This window comes from Epinephelus lanceolatus, chromosome 8 (assembly GCF_041903045.1).
Source record: "Epinephelus lanceolatus isolate andai-2023 chromosome 8, ASM4190304v1, whole genome shotgun sequence".
Lineage (NCBI taxonomy): Eukaryota > Metazoa > Chordata > Actinopteri > Perciformes > Serranidae > Epinephelus > Epinephelus lanceolatus.
Genome location: NC_135741.1, coordinates 43,448,480 through 43,469,795, shown reverse-complemented (window position 1 = coordinate 43,469,795; position 21,316 = coordinate 43,448,480). Strand labels below are relative to the sequence as shown.

The window sequence follows — 21,316 nt, the reverse complement described above, 5'->3', positions numbered from 1 at the left end:
TGGGACGGACTCTTCCACCAGGTGCTGCCCTCCATGATCTGCCTGCAACCTGGTTTTGTTACATCCTCCGCGTGATGTCTTATCACACTGGGAGCGTTTTAGAAGCAGAGCATTTTGCCTGCCTGATTTTGTAAACTTGCAGGTTTTGATTTAGTCCTTTTTTCCTTAATATTGTACTTACAAAAGTAACTTAGTAAGTAGGCTATATACTTAAATGGCTTCTTTTTTGTCTATTTATTTTTTTATTTTATTTGTTTATTTCGCACCATTGCACAAGACAAAAGAAAAAACAAAAAAAAAATGGCCATCACAAAATAAAGGTGCTGAGACCCAGATGGGCCTATACGGGGCCTCAGCTCTTTAAATACAGTACATCACCAATTCAACACAAGAGCCTAAAGCAAAGTGAAAATAAAAAACATCCAAACAAATTTCATAACATTGAGATAACAATAATAATAATAATAATAATAATAATAATAATAATAATAATACTAACATTAATAATAATCAAAACAAATCAAGATAAAACAGCAAACACAAAATGACAGTAACAAAAAGCACAAAGTTATTCACCTAGCAAAGTATATTTAAGCCTGGACTTCAGCAGTGGAGCAGAGGAACAGTTTTTAATCATAGAAGGTTTTGAATTCCATATTGTAGGACCTACTTTAGTTGGTGTTGTCAGCTCCTTTTTTTTCAGGAGCTGTAGCCTAAATATGAAATTCATAGTTATGAATAACAGATCAAAGATTTGTGGCTGTTTTAGTTATCAAAAATACACAAATCTCTAGTCTTTTTTACTAGTACCTGAATCGGAAAGATTTAGGCTTAGGTGGGAGAGGGACTTAGGCAAAGAAATTGATCCAGGATTGTGGAAAGATCTATGTAACAATGGTGTCACATGTACATTAAATTCAAGATATAGATTAATTCAGTTTAACTATTTACACCAGACTTATCTTAGTCCTTCTAAGCTACATAAGTTTAATTCCAATGTTTCACCCCTATGTTTCAGATGTGGTCAAGTGGAAGGCACCTTCTTTCACTCTACCTGGCAGTGTAGCAAATTACAGAGATTCTGGCAAGAGATTTGTGATGTTCTATCTGCAATTAATGGAGTCAATTTTCCAATGGACCCTGAGGTATGCCTCTTGGGAAACTTCATACATTCTAATCTTAAATGCAGCTACTCCATTAAGCTTGCTGAAATTTTACTGACAATTGCCAAAAAATGTGTTGCAGTGAAATGGAAGTCAGATCTCCCAGTGCCAATTGCACTGTGGCTCTCAGAAGTAAATAGATGCATACCTCTAGAAAAGATAACCTATTCTTTAAGAAACAGGATTAATGTATTTTATAAAATATGGCAACCTCTTATGAACTATGTAGAGAATCTCCCATCGTACATGATTGAATGATTTGTTTGTAGTCTATTTCCTCCACACAAGTATTGTATAAAAATGTTTTGTGGCTAAAGCTAAAGCTAAAGCTATCTCTCAACTTATTATTTATTTATTTTTTTTTCCCCCTCTTTCTTTTTCTCCGTTTCTGTCTGTTTTATACACACAGTAACTATTGTTTATTTAGTTTTGTCTTAGTTTATTTTATCTTATTGTCCAACTTACTTTTGTGATGTTAATAATGTATTTGTGTTTGAGTGTTTGTTTGTTTATGCGATTTGTGTTATAATTGAAAAATCAAAATAAAATATTAAAAAAAAAAAAAAAAAAAAAACAACCCACAAATCTCATAACTACACTGCTAAGACAATGAAGGGAACACTTAATGGTTACAGTATAACGTCAAGCCAGTTTACTTCAGGGATATCATTTAGGAAGCACAAGTGATTGTGAATCATTTTCACCTGCTTTGGTGCAAATAAAAGTGACAACAGGGGCAATGGAGAGGCAAACGCAAGACAACCACCCAAAAAGGGAATGGTTTTGCATGTGGTGGCCACAGACCGTTGCTCTCTCCTTATCCTTCCTGACTGATTCTTCTCTAGTTTTGTGCTCTGCTAGTGTCCTTGTCACTACTTGTAGCATGAGGGGGTACCTGCATCAGGTTGTACTGGTAGTCCAGCTCCTCCAGGATGGGACATACATACGTATGGTCACAAGAAGGTTTGCGGTGTCTCCGAGCACAGTCTCAAGAGCATGGAGGAGATGTCAGGAGACCAGCTGTTACACAAGGAGAGCTGGACAGGGCCGTAGAAGTGCCATCAACCCAGCAGCAGGACCGGTATCTGCTCCTCTGCACAAGGAGGACCAGGAGGAGCACTGCCAGAGCCCTACAAAGTGACCTCCAGCAGGCTACTGGTGTGCATGTTTCTGACCAACTGTCTGTAAACTGAAACAGACTTCATGAGTGTGGCATGAGGGTCTGATGTCTTCTAGTGGGACCTGTGCTCACAGCCCAGCACCATTCAGGTCAACTGGCATTCACCAGAGGACACCAGAATTAGCAGGTCCATCACTGGCACCCTGTTGTCTTCACAGATGAGAGCAGGTTCACACTGAGCATGTGACAGGCGTGAAAGAGTTTGGAGACGCTGTGGTGAGAGTTATGCTGCCTGTAACATCATCCAGCATGACCGGTTTGGCGGTGGGTCAGTGGGGGTATGGGTAGGCATATCCTTGGAGGGTCACATAGACCTCCATGTCATAGCCAATGATACCCTGACTGCTGCTGGTATCAGGACAAAATCCTCAGAGTGACTGTCAGACCTTACGCTGGTGCAGTGGGCCCTGGGTTCCTACTGGTGTAGGACAATGCCCGGCATCATGTGGCCAGAGTGTGTAGGCAGTTCCTGGATGATGAAGGCTTTGATACCATTGACTGGCCCTCTCATTCCCCTGACCTAAATCCAATTGAGCACCTATGGGACATTATGCAAGCTTACCGATGCCCTGATCCAGATCTGGGAGATCCCCCAGGACACAGTCTGCATGAATGTGTGAATTAAGTGTTCCCCTAGTTTTCTTTGAACAGTGTATATTTTATCTATAGTACACATAGGGTGCCTGTAAGCAGCTCTGTTCTGTGCAAAGCACTGCCGCTCCATCAAAAATAGACAAGGCATGCATTTCTGGGATGCCTCTGAAACGTGCTGCGTCTGATCAGTGTGGGTAGCTTCTTGCTTGCCTGACGTTGATTTGCACTCTACTCACTGCACTTTTCTAGTATCTGCATTATTTTCCACACCATATTTCCAGGTGTTTTTTGGTAGAGCACGTAAGGGCCAAGATTGGTTATTATTGCAGGACATGCCTTAGAGATCTTATTCTAATTTTCATTTAGTACTACAGATTTCAGCAGCTGAATTAGAGTTGGATAATCCCATTTCTCCCACTCTGCTTTGTGTATAGACAGGTAACTTGTGCAAGCACAAATTAATTAACTTAAGTGCACAATATGAGTGTAATACATACTAAAAACTATACAAGCATATGCACACACACACATTAAAAATAATGACCAAGAAGCTAAAAAACAGGGCCTCAAAATTATGCAAGATCGCAGGAGTTGTTTTATACAACATTTAGCGTTGTAGCAGTGCATATTGTATTATTAAAAAAAAAAAAAAAAAAACACTTTCAATCAATAACCACAATATGGACCTGGAGCCATCTGGGCACCCTTAAGAGAATGGGGCTCCTGGGAAATTCCCTTCTCTGTAATCCATTCTTGCATATTCCCAAACAAAATTATCACAGATGGATGAGCTGTTAAGTTTCTATGTAATAAATCAGCAGTAAGGATGTAGCACAGCAGCACACAAGGCTCCAGATTTAAAGCTCAAATTCAGGTGTTTTACCACCATTAGAATATTACCGTAAAGTTAAGTTCTGTCAGTTTCAAATGAGATGTCGATAACATCGGTAATATTTTATATCCTTTATTTTAAAGAAGTTATATAAAAAAAAAAAAAATAGAAAGGGAGGGAACCCATGGGGTGGTTTGCTGGTTCAACAAGTGTGGGCAAGACACTGAACCCAAAAGTGTTTTGTCTGTTAAAACGGAGCATATACAGAACATGGTTATGATCTAGAACTCAACATGGAACAGAGAGTAAAAAACAGCTTCTGTCATTTCAAATACACATTGATTTACAACTTTATAGCCAGTATTCTACTAACTAACTAACAATGGCAAAGATGTAACATTTCATTTGAGAAAGATGAAACACACTGAAGTTAAAAAATATACAGAGAGTGAAGCGAGGCAGGCTAATCACAAGCGGAAGCGGTCAGAGAAGTTCGGTGACTGGGGGACAGTGAGAGGAACTTCACTCTTCTTCACTGCCACAGGCTTGTATTGTCTGATGGGCTGAGCAATGTGAACCTGCAGAGGTGAAGAAAACTTGTATCAGACAGACTGCACTTTTTAAATCAGGCTGGAGCTGCATCATGGAAGTACAGAAATGTAACATGTCGTGGTGACACAAATCTCCTGTCTATTTTGTAAACTGATCATTTCCCTCAGTGGAAACGAGGCTTTTATTTACTTTTATTTCACAGATAAAACAATAAATTGAAGACAATAAAGTCCCTACAAAATAGCATTGTAAGTCTTGTATGTGATTTATCCTGGCTTCATATGAGTAGAGGAAATCACCACTCATTCATACATTGTAAAATGCTGTAGACTTTAGCTAGAGTGTTAGCATGTTTGGAAAACATGTTTAGTATAAGACAGTTGTTTGGTCAGTGAACCTTGTGAGTTGTCAGGGAGACAAAAAATTTTTTTACGTTAACTTTTTTAAATGTTGCTGTTGTCCCAAGCTTCATATGAGTAGATGAAATCTTTATACAATGTAAAATGCCATAGGCTTGTGCTAATAACATTAGCATGTTGTTTTTGTGAGGAAAATGTGTCCAACAAAAGACAAATGTTTGGTCTGTGAATCTTGGAGTTATAATTAAGCCGATGTGCGCATTGTGTTTGAAATTGTCACTATTAAGCCATATTTAATGTGTTTTGAATTAACTCAACTTTACAGCACTTCTCAGAAACCCCACTGCCATTTAGTGTTTTGAGGGTGTAACTGCAGAGTGACAAACACCACTGCACAAGTATAAATGCTCATAATGGCATAAGCCATGTGCATGTGCGTCACCTCTATGCAGAGCCTAGAGGTGACGCACAACTATAACTCTGCCTTTAGCAGCCCTTTAACATTACAGAACCAATCCCATTATCTAGCAATACTGTATAAAAATACAGCTCAATGACCACTGTAATACTGAATGAGTTTTCTCAGTAATGCATGTCATGAATATTCCAAATACACTGTTTTGCAGTGACCTGTTCTTGACGCAGCCTGGCAATCTCCTCCTTCTGTCTTTGCTCCTCCTCTCGTCTCATCTCTTCCTCCATCAGCATCCGCAAAGCCTCCTTCTCACTGGCCAGCCGTTCGAACTCTTGCCGCTCCCGGGCCCGTCGCTCTGTCGACAGCTCGAAGGCCTCCACAACTGTCAAAGAATGAATTCCTTAGTACCAGACAAATTGTGAAGGCAACAGGAACACACAGAGTTTATGCTTTAGCCTCAGAGCAGAAAGCTGAAGCACTCTTGCTTCACTCTTAAAGTACGTGGCCAAATCAGGTGCATCTCAGCTCAAGGACAGAATTTCCAAGGGAGGATAAAGGACTTCGGCACACTGATTAATTTGCAGCCTTTCATAGTGCAAACAGACCTACAGTTCAACACCACTGTTTCCGCAGATTCAAAGACTCTGAAAGGCTGTAAACTGATCAGTGACCTCCAGTTCTTTCTTCCTTGAACAGACCGACGTGTCGGCCGGACAGAAATGTCAGAAATGTTCATTTTCCATGGCCATGGTAAAAGGATGAGTACAGATGTTACAGGTGTAAGCAAAGTCAGGTTAGGGTCAGTGATCTGTGGTGAAGCTCTGCATGTTAACTGACTTACCTACTGGAGCCCGGCGCTCTTTTTTGGGCAGAAAAGGCTCTTTATGAGTGACAGTGTTGGGCCTGGCTTTAAATGCCGCTGCTTCTTCCAGTTTCTGCTCATCTTTTGTCTGCAAGACACAGGGGTCAGGTCTGGATTTCAAGGCAGAGTTGACTGAGAGGAAAAACTGACAGATTGTGTCGTACCATCTGTTCCCAGCGTGTGCTCCTCACAGCTCCCCGTTCATCCAGGAGCAGTCTAAAGGGCTCGGGCTTTGTGGGCTCCATCTTCTTCTTCTCAGGGAGGACCAAGGCATCGAAGTCTGGCAGTGGCTGGGCCTTGAACTGTGGTACCTGGAAAAATTTCAAAGAGGAGTGTTTAATGATTAGGTCTTTATTCAGGAGGTCTGAGGACAAAGTTTCTGGCAGTGGAACTCCACCTCTTCATTTCGCATCTCCTCCAGCTTCTTCTCTTTCAGTACCCTCCTCTCTTGTTCCCTCTCTTCAAAGGAGAAAGGACAGACTTCCACATGGCGGTTTTCTGGTAGCTTGGGCTGGAAGGGGAGGCCAAAATGAGGCACTGGTGGGGCCTTGAATGTTGAGGGCTGTTTTACCTGACCAAAAAAAAAACAAAAAAAACAAAGAAGGTTAGGTTACTTTAGATTTAACAAAAGTCAAGGAAAGAAAACTAACAAACAAAAAACAAACAGAAGAGATGTGCCCATACGTCTTCAAATTTAGGCTCCACACGGACCCTCTTCTTAAGGGCAAAAGCTGGAGACTCTGGCACAGTTGGATGCAGAACTTTCTTCTCTGGCAAACCCTGTTAACAGGAGGAAATCCTCTTGGTACTGCATTCATATGGCAATAACCTTAAAGTCTCACAGGATGTCAACTCACCACCACTCCTTCCAGGATCTTTTGGGGCAGAGGTTGAGCTTTAAACATGTTTGACTTCTCTTCACCTTCCTGAGACTTCTTAGTGGTCTGTCTCTCATGGAGCCGTTTTTCAATTTGAAGCTCAAAGCCTTCAGGTACAGTAGGTTCCTTCACTGCTGGCTTCTTCAGGCACTCTGCGCTCTCCAGTATTTTCCTGTTCAGCTCCAAGGCATTGAACTTAAACCTGTAATTACAACACATTTAATGAATCTTTGATGCTGTGACAGGGAGGCGCTATAGGCTAGAGCAGTGGTCGGCAAACTTGGGCACAGAGCTGCACTCGGTTATTCGTTGTGCGTGTACTCTGGTCAGAAGTAGAATGCCCGGCTCAGTGAAAGTGAAACATCTGTTCATTGTACTGGGTCTTAAGTTAGCCTTCACTAACAAACAGCTGCTCCTCAATGTGATCAGCTCTGATCAGACTGACTGATCAATTATCCACCCCCCAATTTAAACTCCACAAACTGCTGGTGAGGGTACACACCAACACCCCCCCCCCAGAAGTGTGGATGGAACATCTCACTGTGTGAATGGTTAGACATAGAGACAAATATAACAGCAAAAAATATAAATGCAGCATGAAATGCAGCACTGGTGCTAAACCCAAACCAACAAACTGATAGCAGCTTGCCATGGGGGCAAAACGTGCTATAACAAATGTGTGGGGTTCCAGCAAAGAGGAAAACCTTGTGGAGTTGTGGTAGCAGAAGCCTTGCCTGTATGATGTTCCAGCTCTTACAAGAAGGGCGAAGCATGGAAGGAAATAACAGCGTAGCTGCATTAGTCAGGTGAGCAACCTACCAGCTGGCAAACACACAGACACACCACAGGATACAGTGCCCACAAAACTTTCAGGTTATTTCATAACGTGACCACCTATGTTGTGCTTCAAAGTTGAAGTAGTAACCTGTGCAGCATCCTTGCGCACTCAGTAAGGGAAGCTATTGCATTGTACGCTGTAGCCTGCTTTTCAGTAGGCGCCGTCATCATTTTCTTCCTCCAAATTGACAGCTCCTCCGTTTCCCCCTGCCCTCAGGTTAAGAGTCTGGATGTCATCCTTGACAGCACACTATCCTTCCACTCTCATATTAATTCAAATAAACACAAGAAGTTTGTGCTCTAGAGAAAGGATCAGCACTCAGTGAATAACCTCCTAAGCCCTATGATAAGCTATTATGGCAAGGCTTAACTATACAGACCAGTGAGCAGTGATAACATGTCTTTGGGGTCATCGGGTGGGAACCTCCTTTCACCAGTGTTTCGTCTAGTTGGTCCCACGACACCTCCAGGAGGCTAGACAGTGATCTCTGGCGTCCCAGAGACACTCCCCTAATGCCAGGTCTCACTGCTCCCCACACCGACCCAACAACCTCCTTTACTTTACACATGGCTTTCTCAGCCCAAACAACACTGCAACCTTCAACCAAACCTAGGCTCCGTACATGCAAGCTCCAGGTAGAAGCAGTACCGATACTAACTTTCCTAGCACATTCACCATACTCTGTTTCACACGCTACATAGCATAACTCCAATATAAGCTAAAGTTAAGGAGAAAGACTCACTCACTCACTCACTCACTCACTCACTCACTCACTCACTCACTCACTCACTCACTCACTCACTCACTCACTCACTCACTCACTCACTCACTCACTCACTCACTCACTCACTCACTCACTCACTCACTCACTCACTCACTCACTCACTCACTCACTCACTCACTCACTCACTCACTCACTCACTCACTCACTCACCTTGCAGCATGGTCTCAAACAAAAGGGATTCAAATAGGCCACTCCCACACTTAAATAACCTTCCTCTTCCTGGATTTCCTCCTGACAGGAAATGGATCTCTCCACCTGATCTCAAGGAGTTATGTACCCTGCTTAGTCAGGGTATATGCAGGAATCCTGAGGTTAATTTCAATACGTTTTTTAAGACTTTAAGACCTTCCAAAAAAAAAATTTAAGACCTCATCGCCACTTCAAGCTGTCGTTAGCAGCAACGCATCTTTAACTTACTAAACAGCTGTAGTTTGCAATTAAATCTGTGGAGCACAAACATACAACAGAACTCAGATGAGATGAGAAGGAATAAAGCTTGAAAGAATAAATTAAACCAAAGACAGGTTTATTAAAATACACCTTAGGTCATAACAAGTAACACAGCTCTACAGCTCAACATCAGCTATTCAAGGCCAACTTGCTGAAAACAACAACCTTATGGCTAGCCCCTTGCATGTGGGATTTAGGGCTGACCCAAAAAGTTCGAAGCCTTGTTCGAGGGCACGGGATTCGATTATGGGGGGGAAAAAAAAAAAAAAAAAAAAAAAAAAAAATTGAATATTTGGGCTTTTTTCCTCCCGTTTTTTGGGGGACCTTGAACGCAACACTAATCATGCCGTCTGTTTACGGTTGGTTTTTTCTCTCCTTTAGCCATATGTAAACTCAAAGAACGAGAAGCAATGTCTGTTAGGCATATAAGATTTCATGTTCCAGTTCGTGTTTGTGTTTTTAATTGATTGTTTTTGGTTGGTTGGTTGACAAATAAAGGCCGGCCCCATTAGGCTGAGAAAAGAAGTCATCTGGTCTGATTGTTGCATGAATTGCCTAAAAAAGTTTCACAGTAAATCAGAGAACAGGGATATTATTATTGCCATGGGTTATTTGAAATGGACAAAGATATTCTTTACTGGTGAGTTAAGGGAGAATAGCTATCATGTAATTAAAAAAGAAAACATCTCCGACAAGGAAACAGAAAGCCCGACGTGCAATGAATGGAGACCTATTATCCTACTTGAACACAGACGACTAAATTCTTTCAACAGTGTGACACAAAATAATGATAAAATATATTTTATTGATGTAAAATATGCTGATGGTGACATTTTCCACCGGTCCGCTGCGCTCTGAGTCTGGTGTCAGTGACACATGCTGCTCTGAGTCACGCATCTGTCTGCTTGCGCTGCAGTGTGCGCCGAGGGTTTTAATTTTTAGTGTTAAATCAAAAGTTAAACACTACTTATCAGCAACCAGAAGTGTTTTTTCGTTTGTGAATATTTTTATCTTAATTCTAGGGTTGCAAGAAACTACCTTTTCGCCATAATTTTTAAGTTATTAACTTTTTTGGACTTTTTTTTCTCCGCTCAGCCCCCACAGCCTTGTCATTCCACCACAACACCCCTGTCCTCCAGCAACTTCACTGCTTCCGGTTAAATTCAGGATTCAATTCAAAATTCTCTTTTACACATTCAAGGCCATCCATAGCCTCCATCCATTATTTATTACTTCATTGACTAATGTACTGTGACCTTGAGGTGCTTTTCAAATAAAATTCATCATCATCATCATCATCATCATCATCATCATGTCTGCATACATCAAACTTGATGTCCTACCCAAGTTTATTAGATCCATTTGCAAAGTGTAGCTGCACTAAACTTAATAAGATTGCTAAAATCTCAGTCTGTTCAGGAGAAATAGATCAGAATTTAGAGCATGTTAATCAGAGTGTATAGGGCTGCATGTAAACAGAATATTCATTTTTATTGGCCATGTAAAGAGCTTAGTAGGAATATTGTCTTTCAGAAAAAAGCCAGTGGGAAACATAAGCATTATACCAAACACCCCCCCCCCCAAAAAAAACCACAAAGCCTTCAACAGGTATCCCTTGTGTGTGGAATTTCCACATCTCAAACATTTTGCTGATCACTGCAGTGAGCAGCTTTGACTTTCAGTTAAACAAAGTTACAATAACCTGGTGGGTGGAACAGGAGAAGGGAAACAGCAAAGGTTCTTACTTGTGAAGTTTGTCCACCTCTTCAGCCTCCAGCTCAGCGCTGCTCTTAACGGTGGGTGGCCGGCTCCTTTGACGGGTCATGAGGCGAGGGGTGTGAGGCTGGGTGAGCTTCAGGTTATCACCTTTCACTGGGGATGGCCCTGAGAAAACCAGTGTGATTTAAAGACACATGAACTTCCACTGTTCAGGAAAAAACAAAACAAAACAAAAAACAAAAACATTTTAACCTCCTCTAAAAATAAAACTGGACAGAAACGTGAGAGGCTACAGCAAATCTTGCCAGGTGTTTCTTACATCGTAACATATACACATAGATGTAAAGGATAGCAATGTAATGTGATGTTTGCCCTGTCATTACTATTGGATATGCAACACTGAATAGCAGCTTTATGTTCTGTAATACTTGCCCTGGTTGTTAATATCATTTTGATACAAGAATAATTTCACTTACCATGTATACTATTATTCAGGTGGTACGTGAATGATAATTCTTAACCTGCGTATATTTTTATAGATTTTTTTCTTCTTCCTTAAAAAGGTTCTGTATGTAACTTTCAGAAAATCCTTGTCATTACTGACGTCTGTCTGTGTTTGCTAATTGTACTGCAAGTTAGCATCCTCAATAGCCACCAGTGTTGGCATCAACAGTGACAAACAAGACACTGACCTTGACTAACCAACATCATGTAAATAGAATGCTGGAAAATAATTCTAATCTTAGGGTTTGCTGACAATTTTTTTTTTTTTTATTTCTGTCGGCTCTCCATGATTAAAACATCTGCCACAACATTTGGTGTTCTAATTATGGAGCTAGACGATTCATTAGTAGCACTGTTGGAATATACATTTATACCATGCATGGTGAGATTGTGAGGTCTATCTATACTCGGGGCACAGACCGAGCAGCAGAACTTCAGGCTGATTAAAAAGTAAAACTTAAGGACTCACGCTGGGTCTAAAAGTTTGCATTTACTCGCCTCTGCAGCAGCTGCTCCCCTCTTTCAATCTGATCAGATCAACTGATCAATAAGGAAAAACAGGCAAGAAAAAAAAAAGTTTACATGTAAAAAAAGTTCCACAAAAGTATTAAGCACAAAAAGTAAGGAAATTTGTGTTTGGTAGATTATTTCTTTGTTGTAACAATGCTTCTTGGAAATAAATCTTATACCATTGGAAAGCCTGTTTATTTCCCTTTTAAAATGGTGCCACATTTGTAAGGAATGCATTTGTGGGTTGAGCAGCAGAGCCGAGTATGTGGGTTGTGCCCATGAAAAATCTGCAAAATCTTCTCTGCCAATACCAAACAGCTTTTATTGCTGTTGACTCTTGTTTGGTGGATTGGATGATTGAAGTCTGAAGAAACAAGACATATTGGCAATTTAACAATTTAATCATTTAACAAACAAACAAACAAACAAACAGAATCCTCAGTAGTGTGTGGAAGAACCATACATAGCCACAACAGCCTGGCACCTCCTCCTCCTCCTCCTCATGCTGGTCACACACTGCTGTGGGATGGCATCCCATTCTTCAACCAGTATTTGTCGCAAGTCAGCCAACGTGGTTGTGTTGGTCACTCGAACAGCACGCCCAAGCTGATCCCACAAGTGTTCAATGGGGTTGTGGTCAGGACTGCTGGCAGGCCATTCCATCCTCTCCACTCCCAAATTCTGATTCTCTGGTAAACCCCGCTCTGTGGGGGCGAGCGTTGTCATCTTGGAGGACAGAGGTCGGTCCCAGACTGTGGAGATATGGGATTGCCAGTGGTTGCAGAATTTCATCTCGATATCTCTCTACATCGAGATTGCCTCCAATGATGACATGCCTAGTTTTTCTAGTGAGGGAGATGCCACCCCACACCATCACACTGCCTCCACCAAAAGATGTTACTCGGTGCAGCAATCAGCAAAGCGTTCTCTGCGTCTTCTCCACATTTTGACCCTACAATCCAACTGCCGTAGGCAGAATCGGGACTCATCGCTGAACATAACGTTCCTCCACATGTACAGGTTCCAGTGCATGTGTTGCCCACACAAACGCAAACGGGCCTGATGGTGAAGGGCAGTCATGGCAGGCCTCCTGGCAGCCCTATGAGACTGGAGATTGGCTGCGTGCAGTCTATTCCGGATTGTCTGGGCAGAGAGCCGTCGGCCATATCGTCCTGCAAACCTTGACTGCAAATCTGTAGAAGACTGCTTACAGTTCTTACAGCTCTCTTTTGAAATACTCGCTTATCAATTAATCGATAATTGATCGTTAATTTTTTTGATGATCGAATAATGAATTTTGATTGTTTGCCCATCCCTAGTCTTCACTATGTTTTATTCATGACTTTCATTACACAACTAAAATAACTCTAATAAACACAGTCATATAGCCTTTATGAGTCTATTATGATTTCAACATGGTTCACACTTTCGGAAACCTCCTTTGTACCGCATCTGCGTATTTGCTGAGGAAACACAGGGCCCGGAGCTGTCGGTCCGTCTGGGTCCACAGATTCCTGCAAACCCGACAACTCCACAGGGAATTTCACCGGCTGGTACAGCTCCGGGAAAGCCCCGACTGTGTTGATAAGTTTCTCCTCCATATTCGTCTTTTTTCAATTTTGCCTGGCCTCGACTTGAGAATCCCGGTCTGCAATTGGCTGTTGCTTCGGTGGTGGAGCGGCTCATTTGCATAAAGTTCAGCTTCTCTCAACTTCTACTTGACGCTCTGGTCGCTGGCATTGCGCCGCTCGCTGCAGCCGTCGCCCTTCGTCGCCAACGTGCATTGAAAAATGAATGGCTGCCAGCCGCTTATGACGCTCATGAAGCTTTTGGTGGAAATTCACATTAAGTGCCGACAGGATGAGGAACCTTGAGGTACCAGAGGCTCAAAACAAGAGTCAATAGCAACAGCCAAAAAAAAACAAAAAAAACAAAAAAAAACAACAAAACAAAACAAGCCTCAGTGGCACGGGCAAATAGATTTTGCAGATTTTTCATGGGCGCAACCCACATACTCAGCTCTGCTGCTCATCCCACAAATGCATGTTCCTTACAAATGTGGCACCATTTAAAAAAGGGAAATAAAACAGGCTTTCAAACGGTATAAGATTTATTGCCAAGAAGCATTGTTACAGCAAAGAAATAATCTACCAAACACAAATTTTCTTACTTTGTGATTTGTTTAGTTAGTTATTGTTTTCTGTTAGTAATGTCTTTGCTCTGTGTGATGTTAAGGCCATGGCTGAGAAGGTAGAGCGGGTTGTCCACTGATCAGAAGGTCGTCAGTTCAACCTCCGGCTCCTCCAGTCCGCATGTTGCTCCCGCGGCTGTTCCATTGGTGTGTGAGTGTGTTAAAAACTGAGTAGCAGGTGGGACCTTGTATGATAGCCTCGGCCACCAGTGTATGAATGGGAGAATGTGACTTAGTGTAAAGTGCTTGGTCGAGTGGTTGGAAAACTAGATAGGTGCATTTACCTCTTTTGAAAAGCAATAAAACAAGTAAATTACCAAAGAAAAAAACCCACCTCTCTCTACACTCCTGCGACTGTGCAGATGGTAGCGGTCAGGGGTTCGTTTCTGGAACTGCTGTATCTGCTGAGCCATGGGCACGTAGGCAGCAGACTCCTCTACCCCTCTCTTGTTGCCTGTTGACAGGTTGAAGGGTTTGGGCACGGTGGCACCTTTCATAGTCTTTGCCTAAAAAAGAGAGAGAGAGAGAGAGAGAGAGAGAGAGAGAGAGAGAGAGAGAGAGAGAGAGAGAGAGAGAGAAAGAGAAAGAGAGAGAGAGAGAGAGGCAAGCAACAACATTAGGCAGTGTACATTCACTTTTCGCAGTAATGTTTCACTCAAAATGAATGTGTACTGAAGCCAAAGTTTTTATAATTGTGTGGATGTCTACATTTTGATTTCACTACAGAGGCAGTTTGGGGGAAGTCTGCATTATTCCAGTTGCCTGTTGTGTGCACAGAGAATCCAAAGACATTTACACGTTCTAAGTGAATCATTAGTAGTCTGGATTTGACAGTTTGGCCTCTCAGGTTGCGCAACAACTTTAAAAAAGATGTCAGTAATGAAGTACTTACTGGAGAGGAAGGTTTGCGAAGCTGAGTGATAAAGTCCACTTCTTTGTGGGATGTGTTTGATGAAGTGGTCGCTTTAACACGGGTCTTTGTGCTGAAGTTGAATTCTTTAGGCACAGTCACTGACAGGGCCATCTTCTTTGGTGGTGGATCTGAAATAAAAATGACCCAGACTGTTTTTCAAGAAGTCAAGTCAACCTGAAGCACAACTTTCAGATCTCATAAAAATGGTGACAAACAACTTGTTAGTCAGAAAAAAGGATGTCGTCAGTACATTTACTACTGGTTGCAGCCCCACATGAAATCAGTATTATCTACTCACTGCCAGCCAGAGCAGCTTTGTAGCTGGCCTCGTTCTTCTTGCGATGCAGAGCTACTTCCTTCTGGAGGTTCCTGATGCGCTCCAGCTCCTGTTCTTCAGAGCTACTTGGCCTGTTTGGACACATTAATCATCGGCAAAAATAAATAGTTGTCACACTGGAGAGATACCTGCAGCCCACAGCAGATCTCAGTTGGTTATGGAATGATAAAACAGATATTCCAGGAGGAGGCTGAGAAACACTGGTTTCACTGGTAGTGGTAGACTCACTCTGTGTTTGCTGTGACAGAGGCTGCTGCACGGGTCACAGGCCCAGTCCTGGTATTCTGTTGCCCCTTGCTGCGAAGGATACTTCTGGATTTTCGGGCAACAGGAGGAGTTCTGAAACAGACAACTGCAGCTGAAAATTCCAGATACAAAAAGGTAATACAAAGTGAGGACTCTGACGAGGTCTCTTGTAGGGATGCGTGCGATTAGTCATCTGAACAATTTAACATCTGCCCGCTCGCAAGTCAGCACCAGAAATATTAGTAGGTTAAACCAATTGCCATGCAGCTGCCTGCCACTAGTGGGTGCTACAGAGCCATCAAACAGCAGTCCCCCTCCCTGCTGATGATCAAGTAGACTGGAGTTTTAAAACGGTGCGGTGGGGAAAACGCAAAACCAGCACGGTTTGGCAGTTCTTTGATCTAGAAAATGAAAACAATGTAGGGCTGTGTCAGAAAATAAACTGTCATATAAATCACTCAACTGGAGCAATGCATTACCACATTCAACATGTGCATTTGGGTGTTGCTGCACGGATGGACAGCTGCTGTTAGCGGTGCTCGCCTCACAGCCCAAATTGACATCGTTCACCCAGAGATGCTGTGATCACGCTGGGTCTGAGAAGATGACGCAGCTCATCATGACAATGGCCGTGCAAGATATGCTTCCACTTAATTTTGTTGAAGGTAAAGGCTTCAGGAAGTTAACAGAATATGTTGAGCCTGAACGTTCATGTTCACATTCATACTGCTCAGCGCAAAGTGTCTTGTGCTTCAGTGGTATTTAAAATCTGACATGGTTGTTGAAGATTGTTATTTTAAGACTTGAAAAGGGCTCTTAATGCACACAATATTTTTTGGGCAATGTTTCAAATACTTAATACATTGTGCTAAATTTTGACTATTCTGAGTGTTTCTCTTTATAGACTCGTCACCTAGTCTTAATTAAAATTTTCGTTTAGTCGCCAGGGAAATTAGCCGCCAGGAACATCCCTAATCTCTTGATTATCTCTTGATCTCGCTGATACTGGCCCTGTACAGTCTATTCAGTGGCTTTTCCAGGGTGTCTACAAATGTCGCACACTTAGTTTAATGCTTTTCAAGACCTCTTTGTGATACTTTAACCAAATTTAAAACTGGTTGAATCATCGTCTTCTGATGCAGAGGCAAAGTTGCATGAAGGAATATGGCTATCATAGTGAGCTAGATCAAGCTACATTTTGCCAACAGGTAAGTGAGAGTATAAAAAGACACTATGAGGTTTAGTGGAAAGTTCAAAGATTTGTAACATTGAAAACGTGGGTTTTTACAGAAGAGCGTGACTTACTTTGGCAAAAAGAAATTAAAGGTGGATAAATTACTATTTAATGACATTGAGGCCTAATATTCATATAATTGAATTTAAGAAATTTTATGACTTTTTAAAGACTTGCAGACACCCTGTTTTCAGGGCCAGAGGACTTAAGCAGGATTTATAGCCCGACGTACACCTCCCCAGAAATATAACTACACGTTGTGGTGACGCAGACCTCTGTGCTACTTTTGTAAGCTGAAAAACACTTCCTTTCAGTGGAAACAAAGCTTTTATTTACTTTTATTTCACTGTACTTGTAAACTTAACAGCACTTCACAGAATCCACACCGCCAACAAGTGTTTTAGAGGTTTAACTGTAGAGTGACAGACACACCACCATGCAAGTATAAATGCTCACAAAAAAAGGTGTAGGCCATGTACGTAGGTTCTGCATAGAGTTGACGCATAAGTATAAATCCAGCTTTACTGCGGTAAAGGGCATCTTGAGGACACAACAGGACAGTTTTGACACTTACTTTTTGTGTTTCTTTGATGGTGGTGGAGCTGGAGCACTGCTCATCTCTTTACGTTTTGAAACCCTAAAATGAATAAATTCATGAGAAATGTGCACATTTAATCTCAAGTATAGGTGAAGTCCCCAAAACACTTGATTCTACTTTTTCCATGATGCAACTCAATAGCACCTTTTGTCAGACCCTCCCCATACTCCTTATCAATCAGACTTCACTCAGTGTTTTGTGACATTTCAAGTCTCCAAGCCCCAAACAAAGAACAGAGCCACAGACAATATATGACCATCTTTACAAGCAGATTATTCCCCGTCTTGTGGAAACAATATGTAAACTGAAAGTTGTAATCTCAATTTAGAAAACTGCACTGAGCAAAATTATGCATTCATTCACACAGAACAGACAATATAACAATAACAATGACCGTATGGGATGTCCGTTTGTGCACTCTGATGTAATGCAGTTGGGTGGTTTGTTTGACGCAACACATTACCCACACTAATGGGCCAGAATCATCAGGTAAATCTGTAGCGTTATGAATCAACATCACTGATTAATCAGATATTGTTAAGCACCATTGTAGCACACTTATTTCTAAAATCAGTTCCACACTGTAGTGTAAGATTGACCATCACAAAGACTCTACCTTCGTGGCTGGGCAGGGGGTTGATTAACAGTCTTCCTCTTTGGTCGTGCACCAGTGCGAGCAGGAGATCCAGCACCCCAGGACGTGACAAGATTTGAAGGTTGAGATGTGGATGCACTGGGACCTGAAATATTGATCGTCCATGTAGATTAACATCATGATGACTATTCAGTGAATACTGACTGCAGACTAATCTACAGGTCCACACAAGTGTTCAGCTTTAAACAGTTATTGTAAATACATAAAGGATCCAGTTCCACCTATTCAGTATCAACATTTAACACAAAGTTTACTGGGCTGGGATGAAGAGGAGAACTACATTCAGTCTGAAAGCTATCCAAGTGTCTTTCATTTACATATTTGAAGAGTTTATTTGCCAAATAGATCTTTTTTATACATCTCCCTTAATTGTGCTTTTGCATGTGTGCAATCTAGGAAATAACAGTCAAACTGGTGCTTATTTTAAGAATCTTCACTCAAACTTGCAGTATTGACTACTGTGAATCCAAGTCAACTGCAGTTACTGACTGCAGAAAGAGCAAGAATCTTATTAAAAAATTAAGAGTGTATCCTCAGTAATTAGCAATAATGCAACAAAAACCAACCGGATTCCTCATCAGTCTTGACTTGAGGAGGTACGATGGCTCTTGGAAGGTCAGGTCCATGGCTTCTCCTAAAGGGTAGGCTAGGCCTCAGAGGAGTTTTAAGATGGCCATCTGCTGCACTGATCTGTTGCTCTGCACATAAGACAGTCAGAGATCAAGAAGATAGACTCCGTTTACAGATTCTTTGATAGTTAATTTAACCTAAATATTGGTTACTCTGCTCCAAAACACACAGCTTTCATTGTGAGTTTCCATGGCATTTCGGCCTGTAGCAACACTACTAATATTATATTATCACTCAAAAAATAATCCGTATCCCTGTTTTGCCAATCCTCACGCTGCTTAAAAACAAAAACAGTAATACCCCATTCAGATCTACATGGTAAAGCGCGTCAAACTGAATGGGTCAACACAGTCCTCCTGACCATCTGAGTGGGACCACCTTTTTTCTACTTCTGATCCCTCAGCACTCAAAACATTCAGTGTTTAGTACAGAAGTGTGCGATTTGAGACACACTGATTTTCTCGAGTAGAGCTTTTTCACAGCAGACATTTTGACTTGTCATAGTTGGAAAGGCACAGGTAAAATTCCTAACATTGACGATACTATGGCTTAGTTCTGTTACGTGTCCCGGTAGGCTGTTCCAGTGAACCAGGATGCACAATGTAAGCGCCCCCCCCCCCCCCCCAAGTACAATGCAGCCTTCGTTAATGTTATTAAACACACCCGTGTTTTTCCTACTATGGCATGTCAAAATGTCTGCCGTGAAAACGGTCTCTGAAGCAGGACTACCTAACACTAAAGGAAAATCTCATTCTCATTAAATTGTTTGAGCTTACAATGTCAGCGGGCAAAATAAAGAATTGGGAAATGTTGACGAACGTTAACGTTACAGTTTCCACAAATTAACTAAATGGCAGTGTGATAAAAATCACTGAAGGGAAACTTACCAAACCACGTATCTTCATTTTTTGCATTCGCCAGTTCTACAAAGTCGACAACATGGGACGGGGCGTCATATTCGTAGCGCTCAGAGGCATCGCCAGAGTCGCTTTCGGCCATAATCTCAAATGTGTTATTCGACAGCGTACCTAAACAAGAACCAGCAAAAACAGCAAATTGTAAATGAAAAGAGATCCATGTGGGACGTCTGCGAACGGTTGAAGTTAATCAACCAAGCTAACGTTAGCGATCTCTTTTAACTAACGCTAGGTCAACGTTACATCTGGGAAAGGCTTCGCAAAATAACTCATTAATTTCTGCGGATAAGAAAATGTAAACTGCTGTGGTGATCCAGGTAGAAGTTAGTCGTATTTTCTTCGTATGAGCTGTAATACACAAGTAACGTGACGAAGGGAGAATTGGCAAGATAACGTTGAGCTAACGTTACTTACCATCATAAGCATACGTTTAGTAGAATTACAACTATCTAACAATCAGTTAATTCCAATAAATACATGAAATATTGCTACAGTCGTGTGATTATCTAAGTAAGTAAACGGGAAATCAGAACTTAAGGAAACAATTACCGATGTAACATTATTACGAAATAAATAAAATAAGTCCGATTGAAAAGCTTACCAAAACCGTCTATTCCAAAGGCGACACAACTCAAACTGAAACCGTTAGCGCTTAAAACGCCTTCTTTTTGAACCAGCCAATAGCAAACGTCATGATCATCATCCCGCCGCTTATTGGCTCATACACATCAACTTCCTTTGACCTGAATGCAAGCGGATATTCTTCTTCTTCTTTGGTTTTGGCAGACTAGACGCATCTAGTGGTTATAACTGGTGATAACTACAGCGTCTCTCCTGCTGCAACCAAAGCAATTATTGCTTTTCCCTATGTTCTTTTGTATATTATAAAATATCCTGCCTTTGCTTTCCTTATCCCATGAGTTCTGCCACATTTCCTTTGCTGCCTGGTTTATTACAGATGAGTATTCTGGTGGTCCAAAATCCAATTCCAATTTTACTTTTTCCTGCTTTATTGCGTTTTTACCCACAATGTCTGCTTCCTCATTTCCCTGTATGCCCACATGTGCTGGTACCCAGATGAACCCCACCTCACACCCCATTTTGTTAATTCTATACAATATTAGGCACATTTCTGTTATTAAGTCAGGTCTGGACTTGGAACGTGCCTCTTTTATAGTCTGTATAGTTGCTGCTGAATCACTGCATATGACTGTATAACTTGGTTTATTGTCCTCCACCCACTGAAGAGCCTTCAAAACTGCCATCATCTCTGCTGTGTATACTGACGTGTGATCTGATATCCTATAGCCTTTTCTTACTTCTAACTGGGGGATTACTATGCCAATTGCCACCCTCCCGCTTTCTGGTTCTTTTGACCCATCTGTATATATCTGTAAATGTGACCTCCATTTTTGCTGCAAGTGCTTTTGAATTTTATTAACGATGTTTTCGTCCTTTTCCCTCTTCTTACTATTTAAAAATCTCATATCAATCTCAGGTTCTGTAAAAAGCCATGGTGGAACAGTTGACCAGCAGACTGGGGGAGATACTTTCTTCTCCAGAATGCCTATTTTTCCTGCATTATCTTTTAGCTTGACTCCAAAATTAACTTTAATTCTTCTTTTCCTCCCCCCAAATTCCCAATGTTGGTCTAGCAGTGTTTTAGTTGGAAAAGACTCATCTTGCCCTTTTGTTTTCATCAAATATTTGAGCCCAAGCTTAACCCTCCTTATTCCCAATGGCATTTCTCCCATTTCCACCAATAAAGCTGAAACTGGGGTAGTTCGAAATGCTCCGCTACATATTCTTAAGGCTTTTGCTTACACAATATCCAGTGCTTTCAGTGTTGTGTGTGCTGCTGACCCATATACTACACACCCATAGTCTATACAAGATCGAATCATTGCTCTGTAGATCATCAGCATGGTTTCTCTGTCAGCCCCCCAATCAGTTCC

General features: G+C 41.6%; 1 protein-coding gene across 1 annotated transcript; it reads right to left on the bottom strand.

The window, feature by feature from the left end:
- Positions 1-3,885: 3,885 nt before the first annotated feature.
- tpx2 (TPX2 microtubule nucleation factor) lies at positions 3,886-20,085 on the bottom strand. The gene is made up of 17 exons (XM_033630058.2): positions 19,963-20,085; positions 19,332-19,472; positions 18,381-18,512; positions 17,776-17,899; positions 17,136-17,198; positions 15,310-15,420; positions 15,043-15,152; positions 14,724-14,872; positions 14,166-14,337; positions 10,653-10,791; positions 6,815-7,037; positions 6,642-6,737; positions 6,355-6,528; positions 6,122-6,268; positions 5,937-6,045; positions 5,311-5,477; positions 3,886-4,347 (listed from the first exon to the last, which is right to left on the bottom strand). The coding sequence occupies exons 2-17, from the start codon at positions 19,441-19,443 to the stop codon at positions 4,237-4,239; spliced, it is 2,139 nt and encodes a 712-aa protein (XP_033485949.2). The 5' UTR covers positions 19,444-19,472; positions 19,963-20,085; the 3' UTR covers positions 3,886-4,236.
- Between the last annotated feature and the right edge of the window lie 1,231 nt (positions 20,086-21,316).

Coding starts and splice junctions, on each gene's coding strand:
- tpx2 (XM_033630058.2), bottom strand. CDS start 19,443: ATGGCCGAAAGCGACTCTGGCGATGCCTCTGAGCGCTACGAATATGAC. Junction 15,421..17,135: donor CCATCAAAGAAACACAAAAA/GTAAGTGTCAAA, acceptor TGTCTGTTTCAG/AACTCCTCCTGTTGCCCGAA. Junction 5,478..5,936: donor AGAGCGCCGGGCTCCAGTAG/GTAAGTCAGTTA, acceptor ATTCTTTGACAG/TTGTGGAGGCCTTCGAGCTG.